The sequence below is a fragment of the Saccopteryx leptura genome, chromosome 2 (genome assembly GCF_036850995.1).
Source record: "Saccopteryx leptura isolate mSacLep1 chromosome 2, mSacLep1_pri_phased_curated, whole genome shotgun sequence".
In the NCBI taxonomy this organism is placed as follows: domain Eukaryota; kingdom Metazoa; phylum Chordata; class Mammalia; order Chiroptera; family Emballonuridae; genus Saccopteryx; species Saccopteryx leptura.
The window spans coordinates 49,711,959-49,725,916 of NC_089504.1; the positions used below are offsets into that span (position 1 = coordinate 49,711,959).

At 44.2% G+C, this 13,958-nt stretch overlaps 1 protein-coding gene and 1 pseudogene across 1 annotated transcript in view; one reads left to right on the forward strand and one right to left on the reverse strand.

Moving 5' to 3' along the window:
- Nucleotides 1–2,386, reverse strand: part of PSAT1 (phosphoserine aminotransferase 1) — a 28,801-nt gene extending 26,415 nt beyond the window's left edge. The window contains exon 1 of the mRNA XM_066367945.1: nucleotides 2,247–2,386. Within this exon, the coding sequence (XP_066224042.1) occupies nucleotides 2,247–2,306 (60 nt within the window). The 5' untranslated portion in view covers nucleotides 2,307–2,386. The remainder of the gene's footprint in view (nucleotides 1–2,246) is intronic.
- Nucleotides 2,387–4,923: 2,537 nt separating this feature from the next.
- On the forward strand, nucleotides 4,924–5,329 carry LOC136392992 (cyclin-dependent kinases regulatory subunit 2 pseudogene; annotated as a pseudogene).
- Nucleotides 5,330–13,958: the final 8,629 nt, after the last annotated feature.

Below are 13,958 nucleotides of genomic sequence, written 5' to 3' on the forward strand. Positions count from 1 at the left end.
TGGGGGCTGGAGTTGCTGAAACAAGATTGGAAAAATGTCCATAGTGGTTAAATCTCAGAGATGGTCCAGTGAATGGCCTCTTGTTGTTCCCTCTCTACTTCTGCATATGTGAGAAAGGTCACTAAGTAAAAAGAGGGAAAGAAAAGCTCAAAAACTGTGCACAAAGTAAGTGAGGTAAGACATCTACAGAAGCATCTCACCATCAGAGATGGTTTCCTTAACAGATACAGGCTAAGGAGGACATCATAAAACCATCTAAACCGGATTGCAACTTGTCTGAAAAAATAATATTTGAATACAGAATTAGACAAAAAATAGATTCTACCAAAAAGGGGGTTCAAGAATTTGTCACTGTTTTGCAAATTCCTGGGTGCTTATAAGCAATGGCTGATCAAATAAACTTTAATGAATCCCTCCCTTTAGTAAACAGAAACACCCATCTGTGATAGAAGTGTCTTTGAACTTTTAAGTGTATTTCTCTTCTAGATGGTATTCTTTGAAGATGTCTGTAAGTTTGCATCCAAAATCATTAGTTTTAAGACTCCAGCCATAAAGCACAGCTCCCTTAATCCAGTGAAGTTTATTTTTTTCAAACTGCAAAATGTTTTTGTGGGTCACAATGAATTTTTTAAATGAAATTCAATGGACTAGAGCAGAATAAAATACAAATTGTGTATGTCGTAGTTAATTGGGCTATTTCATAAGGCTTTTGTTTTAGTTAGAATTACATGTATGTACTTGGTCATTTTGTAAAATATACATATATTTTCCATTGTGATTACATTCAAAGTTTGAAAAACTTCTCTAATCCTTTTAATTAAATTAAATCAAGTTACATACAAAGCAACACCTCCCCCCCCCCCAGGTTAGAGGGTGCATCTGAGGCTAAAAATCCTCCCCAGAAAATAAATAATAAATAACTATATTACTGATGACAACTGCCATTATTATAAATGTATAAATTACACAGGGAACAATACTCTGAATCCAAAAGATACATTGGGGAAAATGGTGAGGAGAGCTGAAAACATTTCCCCTGCTCCAGCAGAGAATCTGGACTAAAATGGACTGCAATAGCCAAGAAAAGCCCTGTTCTCTCCGCTGTGAGAGCTGCCCCTAGAAAAGATGTCCTTCCCCTTCTAAAATTGTAAGATTCTCTGTTCTTACAATACAGAGGAGGCTCTGTCCCAGGGAGATTTCTACCCTGTTCAACAAAAGGTAATTGTAAAAGTACTTGGCGGTGCCCCAAGTTGCTACAACATATTATCAGAGTCATCCTGTTTAGAAAAATGAAAATCTCACAGCAGCAGCGACAGCCTGTCAGCGCGTTCAAGGCACATCAGAGGCTTTGCCTTCACAGCTGCTACGGGTTGGGGCTGGAGGAGCCAAGGGCTTGGAACCTGCCTGGGGGTTGGGAAGGCAGGGAGAGTGCCACTTGCACTTGAAGGTCTGGTTGTGGCACCGGGGAGAATTCAATCATTCATTTGCTCCAGAACAAAGTGAAGCGAAGTGGGCTAAGAGCCTAAGGCCTACCAGAGTATAAATACTCTAATGCCTTTGGGGGACAACCGGTTAAAAAAATAAATAATCTACGCTCAAAACAGAGCGGAGAAACGGAGTTTTGGGAAGGATAGGTTCTGGGGACGACAACGAGGGATTAGACGACTTTCAAATTTACATTTTTGAAAAGCAATGTTACCAAGTGCGGGCCAACCCGAACACTGTTTACCGGAACCACGCGCGGGCCTCCAGTTTGCAATCGCCCCAGGTTAACGCTATCCCCGTTCGCCATTCATTCACACAGTGTCCATTCATGCGTGCATCCACTCAATTCTGCTTGGCTCTCTGCACTGCCCCGCGCACCCAACGCAGAACGAGAGGTTTCTCTTCGCCGCGCCCACACCCGGGCCTGAGAAAGTCTGCAGGAGTCTCCAAGGTGTTCTACAACGGCGTGCCCGCAACGCCCCGGCGGGCCTGTCGTGCACGCCTCTGAGCAGCTGCTCAGGCATGCCTCCCGAGCTTCTTCCCCAAATGCATTTTTCCAGAAGTCTACCTACGAGATCCTGAATTTGGTGCACGCTGGTGCAGAGCGGTTGGTGGACTCGGAGCGAGAGTGGGGACCCCAGCGCCCGGCGCGGAGATGCACAGCCTCCGGTGCAGGATGCTCAGCAACCGCAAGAGATGTACAACCACTTGCACGTGCTCACGCCGGACTGCACTTTCCGCGCGCAGTCGCTGGGACTTACCGAGTGCGGCAATTTGGCTGGCCCGGGCCCGAAATTGACCACCTGCCTCGGAGCGTTCATGGTGCTGCGGCGCGCGAGGAGAGTCAGCGGTAAAGAACGGAACGCGTGGAGTGCGCGAGTCTGCAGCTGGGCACCGACCCCCTGCCTCCCTTCGGCGCCCCCGATTGGCCCGGGCCGTAGCTGGCCCTGCCCTGATTGGTCGTATCAGTAGTGTTCACATCCCCATTGGTCGCTCTCACTAGCGAGGCCGGAAGCCGTTGCTCCCCCCTCCGGTTTACTGTTTCAAGCCTTTTTTTTTTTTGGATCAGTGCAAGTCGAGCGGGAGATTGCACCAGCCAGACTGCTGGGCTGCGTGCGTCCCCGCCCCAGTATCTAGGGCAGAAAGAAAAGGCTGCCCTTGCCAACCTGAGTTCGTGCTTCTGCGCCCTGGATCAGGCCGGTTCCAGTCCTCCAACACTGACCCCAGACCCTCTCTCTGGGCCGCAGGGGGAATCGTACCCCCTCCTCCCATCCAACCATCGCTCCTCCACCAGCCTTGAGCTATGATGCATTTTTTTGAGAACCCTGAGTCATTAATTCACCAAACTTTTCTAAGCGCTCCCATGGCGCCAGATAATGCAGTGAAGAGGCAGGGCTGCGAAGGACCGAACTATAGGGTGACGGATGGACCCGAGATGTATGGGTGGGTGGAGGTGAAGTCCTTTGCGCGTACACTGAGGTCCAAAATTCCTGTAGGATTAAAGGATGGAGGCAGCTAATTCTGGAAGGGTCCCTGGCCTGGGAAACCTGGACGCCCCCTAGGTTTCCCAAAATCTGAAGTCCTTTAAATTGCTGATTCTTCAATTTCCTCTTATGAAACTAGCAAGCTGGAAACTGGCAATAGCTCTCAGGTTCGCCTGCGCTAACAAGCTGTGAGTTTAGAAACGTGAGGAAATATTAACAGGAACGTGATACCCCTGGGGAGCTGCAGCCCAAGCCAGGGGAGAGGCCCAAAGCCAGGCCGGGCTCAGGGCCAGCAATGCTCAAACGTTTCTACAATAGTGTTCTTGAACTCCAGGGGAGACCCACATGGGGCTCTGAAACAGGGAGGCCCCCTTGCCTGCAAGAAAGTCTGGAAATGCATCATTTTAAAAAAAAATAAAATGAATTTGGTGTTCTACTCCACAATTTAACCTAGTTTTCTTTAATATAAAAATATTTTCCCAAATCTTTGAGCAAAATTCATATGCCAAGAGTACACACATTGCCCATCCTGGAGGATGGGGTAACACTAGCCACACTGTCCAGGACCCCTCTGGAAAGGCTTGAGAGTTGACAGGGGTTTTGCTTTTGTTTGCCTTTTGTGGTGAATGGGCCATATGGGGATGGGAACAGAGGTACTGCTTTGGGTTTGGGAGTTGGAGGGCAGTTTCTAGAAAAGGCTGAAATAAACAAGGTCACAACCTTCCTCAGCACCTTCATTTAGCAAATTGCAAAATTTCATGGAGGGTGTTAAAATTAAAATGAGTAAATCTGAAGGTCTAATTGGCTTTTTAAAGCAATTCATCAGTCTGGGCAGCTTCCCATCTAGCAACTAGAAGCGTGCTGAGAGGTGTACAAAGTGGAAAGTTTTTATAGGAAGATGGATAGGGCAAAAGAGCTATCAACAAAAGAAAAGATTGTTTTTAGGCCAAGCTGTGTTCTGTTGTAGGAAAGGAAGTGGTGAGGGTTTTTATTGTACCCAGAGCCTCTTCTTTCTATGGGGGATGGTGAGGGCCTATGGGACAGATTACTGGTGCTTGACCACAAACTTCCAGACTGATTGTTTCTGGGAGAAGTTGAAACTGCAATTAGATCATGTATTAAATCTAGGTTTGGTATCACGGGCTTTTAGCACAAACAACGCCATTTTGGTCCTGTGGTTTTTCTCTTTAACAAGGGAATGAGTCTCAGTCCCTAACTCATATGTGCAAGAATTGTCACCTATCAGTTATTTTATATAATAACTTGGCTGTAGACCCCTACCCTCTCTTCCAGCAATTTTTAACGTTTTTCACCTCATGGCACACATAAACTAATTACTAAAATTGTGCAGCACACCAAAAAATATATTATTTTTTTGCTAATCTGACAAAAAATGGGTATAATTTTGATTGATAGACAATAAAATAAAATAAAAATAGTAATTACCTACTCTTTTTGCTCCAAAGTGACTTTTAAAAAAATCAGGTGCTGCTTGACCTGTGGAGGTGCAGTGGATAAAGTGTTGACCTGAACCCTGAGATCGCCAGTTCAAAACCTTGGGCTTGCCTGGTCAAAGCACATACAGGAAGCAACTACTATGAATGATGTGTCCTATTTCTCCCTCCTCTTTCTCTCTCTCCCTTTCCTTCTTTCTCTTCTCTGTCTAAAAATCAAGATACTTTTTTAAAAATCTAAAAAATAAAAATCAGGTGCCTATACTGTATATAAGGATTTCTGGTACCAAGAATTAACCAATCAGATGCAATCTTATTATGCAACATGACCAATAAGTTGCAACTCTATGACCTATATATTTATAGTTCAGGACAGTATTCACACCAGATTGCTGTTATGTTGGCTATTGTCATTTGTTTTTTGACAGTTTAAGGAAAAAGAGGTCAGTGCCCTGACTAATAGGTATTGCATGTTTTAAAAATTCTTGCAGCAGGGTTGTTTGCCGTCGCCTGGTTGTCTTGTTTGGCCACGGAGCTTCGGTTTGCTGCACCTGCCCTTCTTGTGTCTCGCTCCCCCTCTGCGCCGCACACCGCTGGCAGGATGGCTCACAAGCAGATCTACTACTCAGACAAATACTTCGACGAGCACTACGAGTACCGGCATGTCATGTTACCCAGAGAACTTTCCAAACAAGTACCCAAAACCCATCTGATGTCAGAAGAGGAGTGGAGGAGACTTGGTGTCCAACAGAGTCTAGGCTGGGTTCATTACATGATTCATGAGCCAGAACTACATATTCTTCTCTTTTAGACGACCTCTTCCAAAAGATCAACAGAAATGAAGTATATCTGGGGATCATCAATTAAATCTTTTTCAAATTTAATGTATATGTGTATATAAGGTAGTATTCAGCGAATACTTGAAAAATGTACAATTCATTCATCCAGACCTGTGCATGAGCTGTATTCTTCACAGCAACAGAGCTCAGTTAAATGCAACTGCAAGTAGGTTACTGTAAGGTGTTTAAGATAAAGTTTTTCTAGAGTTACTTTTTCTCTTAATATAAGTGCCTGTTTGACTTTACCTGTTATTTTGTTATTAAAGTTTTTTATGTTGCATTAAAAAAAAATTCTTGCAGCAGACCAGTTGAAACTCACTGCTCTAATCTACTGTGGGAGTGGCGGCGTTAACCTCCCACCTTCCTAGAGTCCCCAGCCCCAGGGATTTACACAGTCCCATGGGGTGGGGTGGAGAGGGAAGCACACAACCGTTGATCCTCTGTCCCCAGAAAATTTGGCTGAGTTGTCTCTACTATCCAGGTTTATATGGCTACTTCAGCCAATTAGCTCTGTGGTACCTCTGTGTTCCATGAATGCCATACAGTCATCTTTAGATTTTTAAAAGAAAAACCAGGAACCCATATTTTTATGTGAAGCTTCCCAATTTTTAAACATCTACAAATTTAAATTTCAGAATACACTGTATATCCTGACTGGTGGGGGTTCAGTGGATAGAGAGTTGACCCGGAATGCTGAGGTCACTGGTTCAAAACCCAAGGTCATCAGCTTGACCCCAAGGTCCTAGCTTGAGCAAGGATTTGCTGGCTCCACTAGAGCCAGAGGACACCAGTCTGGTCCCCAGCCAAGGCACATACAAGAAGCAAAAAATGCACAACTAAGTGGAGTAATCAGTTGCTGCTTCTCTCTTACTCTCCCTTCCTCTGTCTCTCAAAATAAATAAGTAGAAATAAAAAGATAGTGTATCATAACTTGCTCTGCTTAAAACTCTGCAGGGGCTTCCATTATAAGAAGAGGAAGAAGAAGAGGAAGGAGGAGGAGGAGAAGGAGGAGGAGGGGGGGAGGAGGAGGAGGAGGAGGAGGAGGAGAGGAAGAAGAAGTCACTGTACAGATGGATATTGTGAGGAGGCATACCTAGCTTCTCTGCCAGCCTGATTCAGCATGTATAGGTCACCAGCTCTCCTAAAGACTGTTTTATAGTGTTCTGCTCTCATTCAACAAGGAAGATACTCAACCACCTGCTTGAACTGGGAAAAAGGGAAAACACTGGGGGACATGTAATTTAATCTCAAAATATTCTGTCACCCTTCTTTATTCTGCACTGTAGATGTATAACGACAGCCCAGGGAACCTCTGCATTTCAGGAAGGCCCCTCCATTCTCAGTAAATTCTTATTTAGCAGTTAAAAAAAAAAACAAAAAACCTTCTTTATAAAATGCATATTTTGTCAATTTTCACAAGCATTTTTTAATAGAGTCCTTACTATGTATGAATGGGCAGTGCTGTGCTGCCCTGTCCAGTCGGATCATCTGTCCTGTTTAGAGGAGAGTGAAGAGAGAGGGCAGGGAAAAGCTGTTTTGAATGAGGGGAGATCATTTCTGCTGCCCTTTGTATAGCTAAAGACCTTTTTCCCTTATTAATTATTCCCAGAGAAAATAGGGAATGGAGCAGGAAGTCATCACAGGTTATATAGCCCAAAAAAGCCAAAATCCTGTTACATTCTTCATACTGACCCCAACAGACAGGAAAAGCTTTTAGTCCTACTCGCTCACTGCCCCAGTTTATTTCCCCACCCTACTTTGCTTTATTTTATTAAATTGTGATAAACTATACATAACATAAAATTTGTCATTTGAACCATTTGCAAGTGTACCATTCGGTACATTCACATTGTGTGCAACCATCACCACCATTCATCTCCAGAACTTCTTCATCTTCCCAGACTGAAACTCTGTCTGTACCTGTTGAACAAGAAGTCCCTATGGCCGCTTACCCCTAACCCCTGGCAACCACAATTCTACTTTCTGCTTCTGGATCTGACTTCTCTAAGTACATTTGATAAGTGGATTCACACCACATTTGTCTTTATTTTAACTGATTTTTTAGAGAGAGAGACAGGAAGGGAGAAGAGAGAGAGGAGAAGCATCAACTTGTAGTTGGTTCACTTCAGTTATTCACTGATTGCTTCTCATACATGACTTGATCAAGTGGCTCAAGCCAAGCCAGTGGTCCCTTGCTCAAGCCAGTGACCTTGAGGTTTCCAACTGGAAGCCTCAAAATTCTGAGTTGACACTCTAGCCACTACTCCACCACAGGTCAGGCTGTATTTGCCTTTTGTGACTGGCTTATATCACTTAGCAGAGTATCTTCAAAGTTCATCTATTTTACTTTAGGTTTTTTTGTTTGTTTGTTTTTTACTTTCTTTTAAATAGACTTTATTTTTAGAGAGGTTTTAAGTTTACAGCAAAATCAAGAGGAAGTTACAAAGATTTCCTCTGTGATCAATATCACCCCCCAGGGGTATTTTTGTTACAGTCAATGATCCTACATTGATTGACACATCATTATCACCCAAAGTCCATAGTTTACATTAGGGTTCCCTCTTGGTGTTGTACATTCTATGGGTTTGGACAAATATAATAATGACATATATATACCATTATAGTACCAAAGAGAATATATTCGCTCCCCTAAAGCTCTCCTCTGTCCTGCCCATTTATCCCTCCCTACCCTCCCTTACCTCATTTTTAAATGATCAGTATAGAGAGCATTTTAAACTTTGCACAAGGTCAAGGAGTCATTTTAAGAGAGGCGCTCTCTATGAACCAGTAGGAAAAGTTGGCATCGGGGACTGCACTCTGCTCTTATCTCTTAACAATCTAAAAGGATTCTGATATGGAAAAAGCATCAGAATGTTTTCTAACCTGAAAATGTACTTATTTACTACTCTTTTTTGAAAGATAAGGAGCAAAATTCCTGGCACCATCTCTTCTAGACACACTATTCACCACACCCTGCTCAGCTGGCTCTGCTCATACCACATGCATGTTTTGGATCAGCGCTCTTTACCTGGGCTACCTTGCTCCAGGGTTCCATATGGAAGCATTAAAATGAGCCACAGAGTACTTATTTAATCCACTGGCCAAAGTCTATGTGTGCCTGTTATAGAAACCATCACGTCTCAGTTTTAGAATAACTTTTGTGGTGTTTAATAACCTGATGGTGGTTTTTATTCTTTCCTTTTCCTTTTGGGGCCAGAGCAAATTACAAAGCAAGGAGAGAGAGCCAAACCAGAGGTCATGGGGGTGGAGCCAGCTCAGGTCTCAGAAAGTCCTGCTTCTGCCCCCTTCTTTTCCTCCTACCCTAAACTAAGTCCCAACTTCAAAGGACCACATACACTGCCTTATAACTATATAGTGATTGTACTTTGATTTATTTTTTTGGCCTCATGTTTGGTACTGAAAGGCAGCAAAGATTAATAAAAATAATAATAATAACAAGGGCCCTGGCCGATTGGTGCAGCAGTAGAGTGTCTGCCCAGCATATGGAAGTCCCAGGTTCGATTCCCAGCCAGGGCACACAGGAGAAGCACCCATCTGCTTCTCCATCCCTCCCTCTCTACTTCCTCTCTGTCTCTCTCTTCCCCTCCCACAGCCAAGGCTCCATTGGAGCAAAGTTGACCCAGGCGTTGAGGATGGCTCCATGGCCTCTGCCTCAGGCACTAGAATGGCTCCAGTTACAACAGAGCAACAGCCCAGATGGGCAGAGCATTGCCCTCTGGTGGGCTTGCTGGATGGATCTTGGTCGGGTGCATGTGGGAGTCTGTCTTTCTGCCTACCTACTTCTCACTTCAGAAAATAATAATAATAAAATAAATAACAAGGATTTAAATTCAAAGCTGCCTTGCATGAAAGCCATTTGTGTAATCAGAAATGAACCAGAGGAAGAAGAAGCTGGGCAGTGTGGCTGGTGCAGGGACTGGGAGGATTGTGACAAGGAAACACAGAGAATATGGGTGCCACAAGCATGGTTACTGTGTGTGGTGAACTGCTATACCAATACTAAATCTTGAATGGCAGAAGAACATGGTTAGTATGAAAAACAACTTGCCATCACAGCAACAAATAGCCATTTTTATCCACCACCAGCCAAAAGTAACAATGATTATTCTCCCACAAAAGAAATAAAAAAAAAAAGAAGACGCCCACCTCCTTGGAGTCACATTTGATACTCAAACTCAGACAATTTTTATAGCTCCCAAATTCCCAAACCAGAATACTAACAGATGCATTTAGACTCACTCATTCATCTATCTATTCAACAAATAGAGTTGACCCTTGAACAACATAGGTTTAAACTATGCCATCCACTTATTCATAGATTTTTTTAATCAACAATTTGAAAGAAAAAAACACCTGAAAATGAACTGTGCAGCCTAAAATAGATGACATAAACTTACAGTATTGATCAATTCAGTGTAGTACTATAAATGTTTTTTTCTTATGATTTTCTTAATAGTGTTTTCTCTAGCTTACTTTATGGCAAGAGTATAGTCTATAACATATATCATATACAAAGTATGTGATCATCTGTTTATATTACCAGTAAAGCTTCAGTCAACATTAGGCTATTAGTTACATTTTGGGGAAGTCAAAGTTATATGCAGATTTTTTACTGCACGGGGGTCTGTGCCTCTATCTAGCCCTTGCATTTTTCAAGTGTCAACTGTACTGTATTCCCACCATGTACCCTGAAGAATGCAGGCATGGTCCTGCCCTCCTGGGTTCTGCTGTTTGGAATGTTTATATCCTTCTGTATTTTTATATATTATATAATGTTTTGTACTTTACAAATGTTATCTGCTCAATGAAGCCTGCCCTAATATCCCTATTTGACATAAAAACCTCCCCCTCATTCCTGATGCTCTGGCCTCCTCTTACCCTGCTAACGTTTCTCCTTGGTCCAAAGCATGGGCACTGCATAGCATGCTCTATGATTAGGACATCTATTGTGTGTATTGTCTGTGTGATAGGATGCAAGCTCTATCAGGGCAGGACTGCTTTCTGCTTGGTTAGCTAGGATTTCCCAAAGAATGCTTAGCCTTGGGTAAGCTCACAGTAAAGATTTATTTGGTGAACGAATGACTTTGTCAATACTGGATCTACTGGAACAAAAAGAGGTCTGTCCCAAAGCTGAAGCCTTTATCTCTGGCAACAGAAAAACGCTTGCCATTGTTACTGAATTCCTCACTTCAGTCAGCAGTGTTTCAAAAGAGGTTTTATCTGTCTTCATTGTCACATCCAGTCTCTTAGCACATCTGTTCTACCTCAGAACTTCTCTGCAGTCCAGCTACTTCTCCCTGTCTCTTCCCGCCTAGTCCAAGCTCCTGTGGTCTCTTCTAGACTCTTGGACCTGGTCTCCTTGTATTCACTCCGCCCCCTTAGAATCCATTCTCCGAACAGCAGCAGCAGTCATCTTTTAAAAACATGCATGAAGTAGATTTGTAACTGCCCTCCTTAAAGCCCTTTAACAGCGTCCTGTTATGTTTAGAATAATCACTAGTGGTCCCACAAGATCTTACCTGACCTGGTCCTCAGTCACTTCTTTGCTCAGCCCTTGCCTGACCCAACCTTGAAGCCACCCCTTCTACCCCGGACCCTCCAAGCTCTTCCCTCCCTGGCATTCTTTCCCTCCAGCCTCCCCAAAGCTGGTTCTGCCCAATATCCAGTCCAGTCCGCAGCTTAGACACCACCTCCTCATCTCTTACCTGACATCTTATCAGAAGTGCCCAGTTCCTCATCATCATAGTTCCCAGATCATTTCTCATAACTTTCCAGTCTCTGAAATGCTGGTGTACTTACCATTTTCCATCCGAAAGCGCACCTTCTCTGTCAGCTGAGACTATACCCCGGGGTCAGGCGTGGTGTGTGCTGGGTATTCTAGGAGTGAAAGTATAAGACAAGAAGAGGGAGATAAAGGATGGTGTTGACAGTCTTTGTTGCTGGGGGCAAATAAGTATAGTATAGGTATCTATTATTTCCCCAGAATTTTCTATAATGCACATCAAAAACTTAATAATCGTTTTTGTAAAAGTTGATTATTTTAAGAGAGTGGGTTGAAGGTAGGCATAAATCACCAAGAAACCCTGGAGATCCTGGGACTCCACTTTGTCACTTTTGAGAGCCTGTGGCTGCTGTCCTGGGACTCCACTTTGTCACTTTTGAGAGCCTGTGGCTGCTGTCCTGGGACTCCACTTTGTCACTTTTGAGAGCCTGTGGCTGCTGAAGCCTATCCTCCCACAAGGTGTTTTTGCTGAGGCTGGATGACTGGTTGCTGCCTCAAGTACTGACATGTCACCATGCAGTTAGCATTCTAGGTCAGTGTCTTCACTGATGAGGGAGGTTGCCGGTGGGAGGAGACTGGCTCACTCACTTCTGCCCAACTGGCACTGGACCCATTCACACTTCCTGACTTTGTACAACTACCCGGAGTTCACCGCAGGCCTCCGCAAGTTGCAGGTTGCCAAAGGTGTGTTTTATGGAGGAAGCAGAGGTGGTTAGAGGAGCACGCTGGAGACATTTGTTTACAATGTGCATTTGTTTCTCAAACTCACAGAGCTAGAAGGAATCTTGAAATGTCATCTAGAATCATTTACCCACGCATTCTGAGAGGCACCCTCTGTCAGCACTGTCCTAGGATGGGGGAAGGAAACACACTCTCCTAGAAATCAGCACAAAGCCCTTCCCACAGGAGTACATAGGGGCTGGGGCGGAGGCTTGCAGGATTGGGCAATGATGAAAGACTCATCATCGTTGTCTTTGTACTAATGCCAACAATCCCAGCATCCCTGTACTTGTATTACCAAAATACTTCTTAGGTAACATAGAAAGACATGGTGCCCAGGCTGGCCCCATGAGTCTCAAATCTCTAGATGTGAAATAAACTTTCTTGGACAACTAAAGATGATTAATGAACCATAACCAGGTTTACTGATGATGTGAAACTCAGGTGTCAAAAACTGCACACATTCAACATCCTAAGGGTATAGATGAAAGAAAATTATCAAGTTCGCTTATGAAAAATAAACTGAAAAGCACCTTTCTTTCAAACAACATGGACTTATTTTATATATCCGGATATGATATTTTCAGTGTGGCTTACTTATGCTTGGGTGTTTAGTTTCAAATTCAAATTACAGATCTCAGATTTTTCCTTCACTTTCTGATGGGGAAGGTGGCCCACAGAAGCCACGTGGTGCTTCCCGGCTGGGCCAGCTTTGCCCTTTGGGGTTCCACAGGCGTTATCTCCTGTGCCCTGCAGGTAACCTCTTTCCCCATTGCATTTCAGAGAAGGATAAGCTGAATCCCAGAACAAGGATTTGTCTAAGGTCACCAAGAATCTGGTTAATCGCCTCAGAGAGGGCACCAAAAAAAAACCCCCCAGAAAACAAACAAACAAAAAAAAAAAACAAAAAAAAGAATCTGGGCCCTGGCCGGTTGGCTCAGCGGTAGAGCGTCGACCTGGCGTGCTGGGGACCAGGGTTCGATTCCCGGCCAGGGCACATAGGAGAAGCGCCCATTTGCTTCTCCACCCACCCCCCTTCCTCTCTGTCTCTCTCTTCCCCTCCCGCAGCCAAGGCTCCATTGGAGCAAAGATGGCCCGGGCACTGGGGATGGCTCCTTGGCCTCTGCCCCAGGCGCTAGAGTGGCTCTGGTCACGGCAGAGCGACCCCCCCAGAGGGGCAGAGCATCGCCCCCTGGTGGGCAGAGCGTAGCCCCTGGTGGGCGTGCCGGGTGGATCCCGGTGGGGCGCATGCGGGAGTCTGTCTGACTATCTCTCCCTGTTTCCAGCTTCAGGAAAAAAAAAAAAAGAATCTGGTTAATCAAACCAAGGAAATTTGGTTTGAAACCAAACCACTGCATTTCTAGCCCAGAGACTATAACCATCTTATACAAACTTCACTGCTTTATGAAGTGACTTAAAGATGTCCATAAAGTCTGTTAAATGATTTAAGAAGAGAGCAAGCTCAGAGAAGTATAAGCTGATCTTGAACCATAGATGAGATCTAAAAAGTGAAGGGTGTGAGCAGAGGAAACAGTCGCACAAGCCTGGCCAAGCCTGCCTGGCCCTGTCCCATCAAGTGTGCCACACCCTCAGTACAATGCTGCCTCCTCTCCAAAGAGCAGGCACGGGTTTCTGATAGAGTTCGGGTGGCTTTTGCTAGTGAGGCTCCCTTATTCTGCCAGCCCCAGAATTGATCCATGGGAGCTTTGGTTAAGATTTTCCATTTTTCTCTGTAGATCTATGGCCCCATTTCATCTCAAGCCATTTCTCACCTCTTACCATCTGTTTATCACCAAGGCAGCTGGTGCCATTATCCTGGTCTTCAACGTCTGTCTTTGCTGAGAGCCATAGGGACATTTTAACCATTCCTGGAAGCATGGCTCAGAGGAGAAGCTTTCTAACCAGTTAGCAATCTCAACTTTGAGACCTGTTTATACAGAAGACCCAGTAGTTGGGAGATTCTGTCTTCTTCCCTCCTTTTTTTTTCTTTTCTTTTTTTTTCTTCTGCCCTACTTTTTGAACTCAGCATCTTTTTAGATGGTTTTTCCTGGAGAAACATCTGATACTTTGCCTTTGTTTACTTAGGCCTCATTCTGTAGGAAGAACATTTATAGCATTTGTTGTTCCATAACGGTTTTCTCCCTTTTTAAGTTTTCCTGAGGCAAATGTAGCA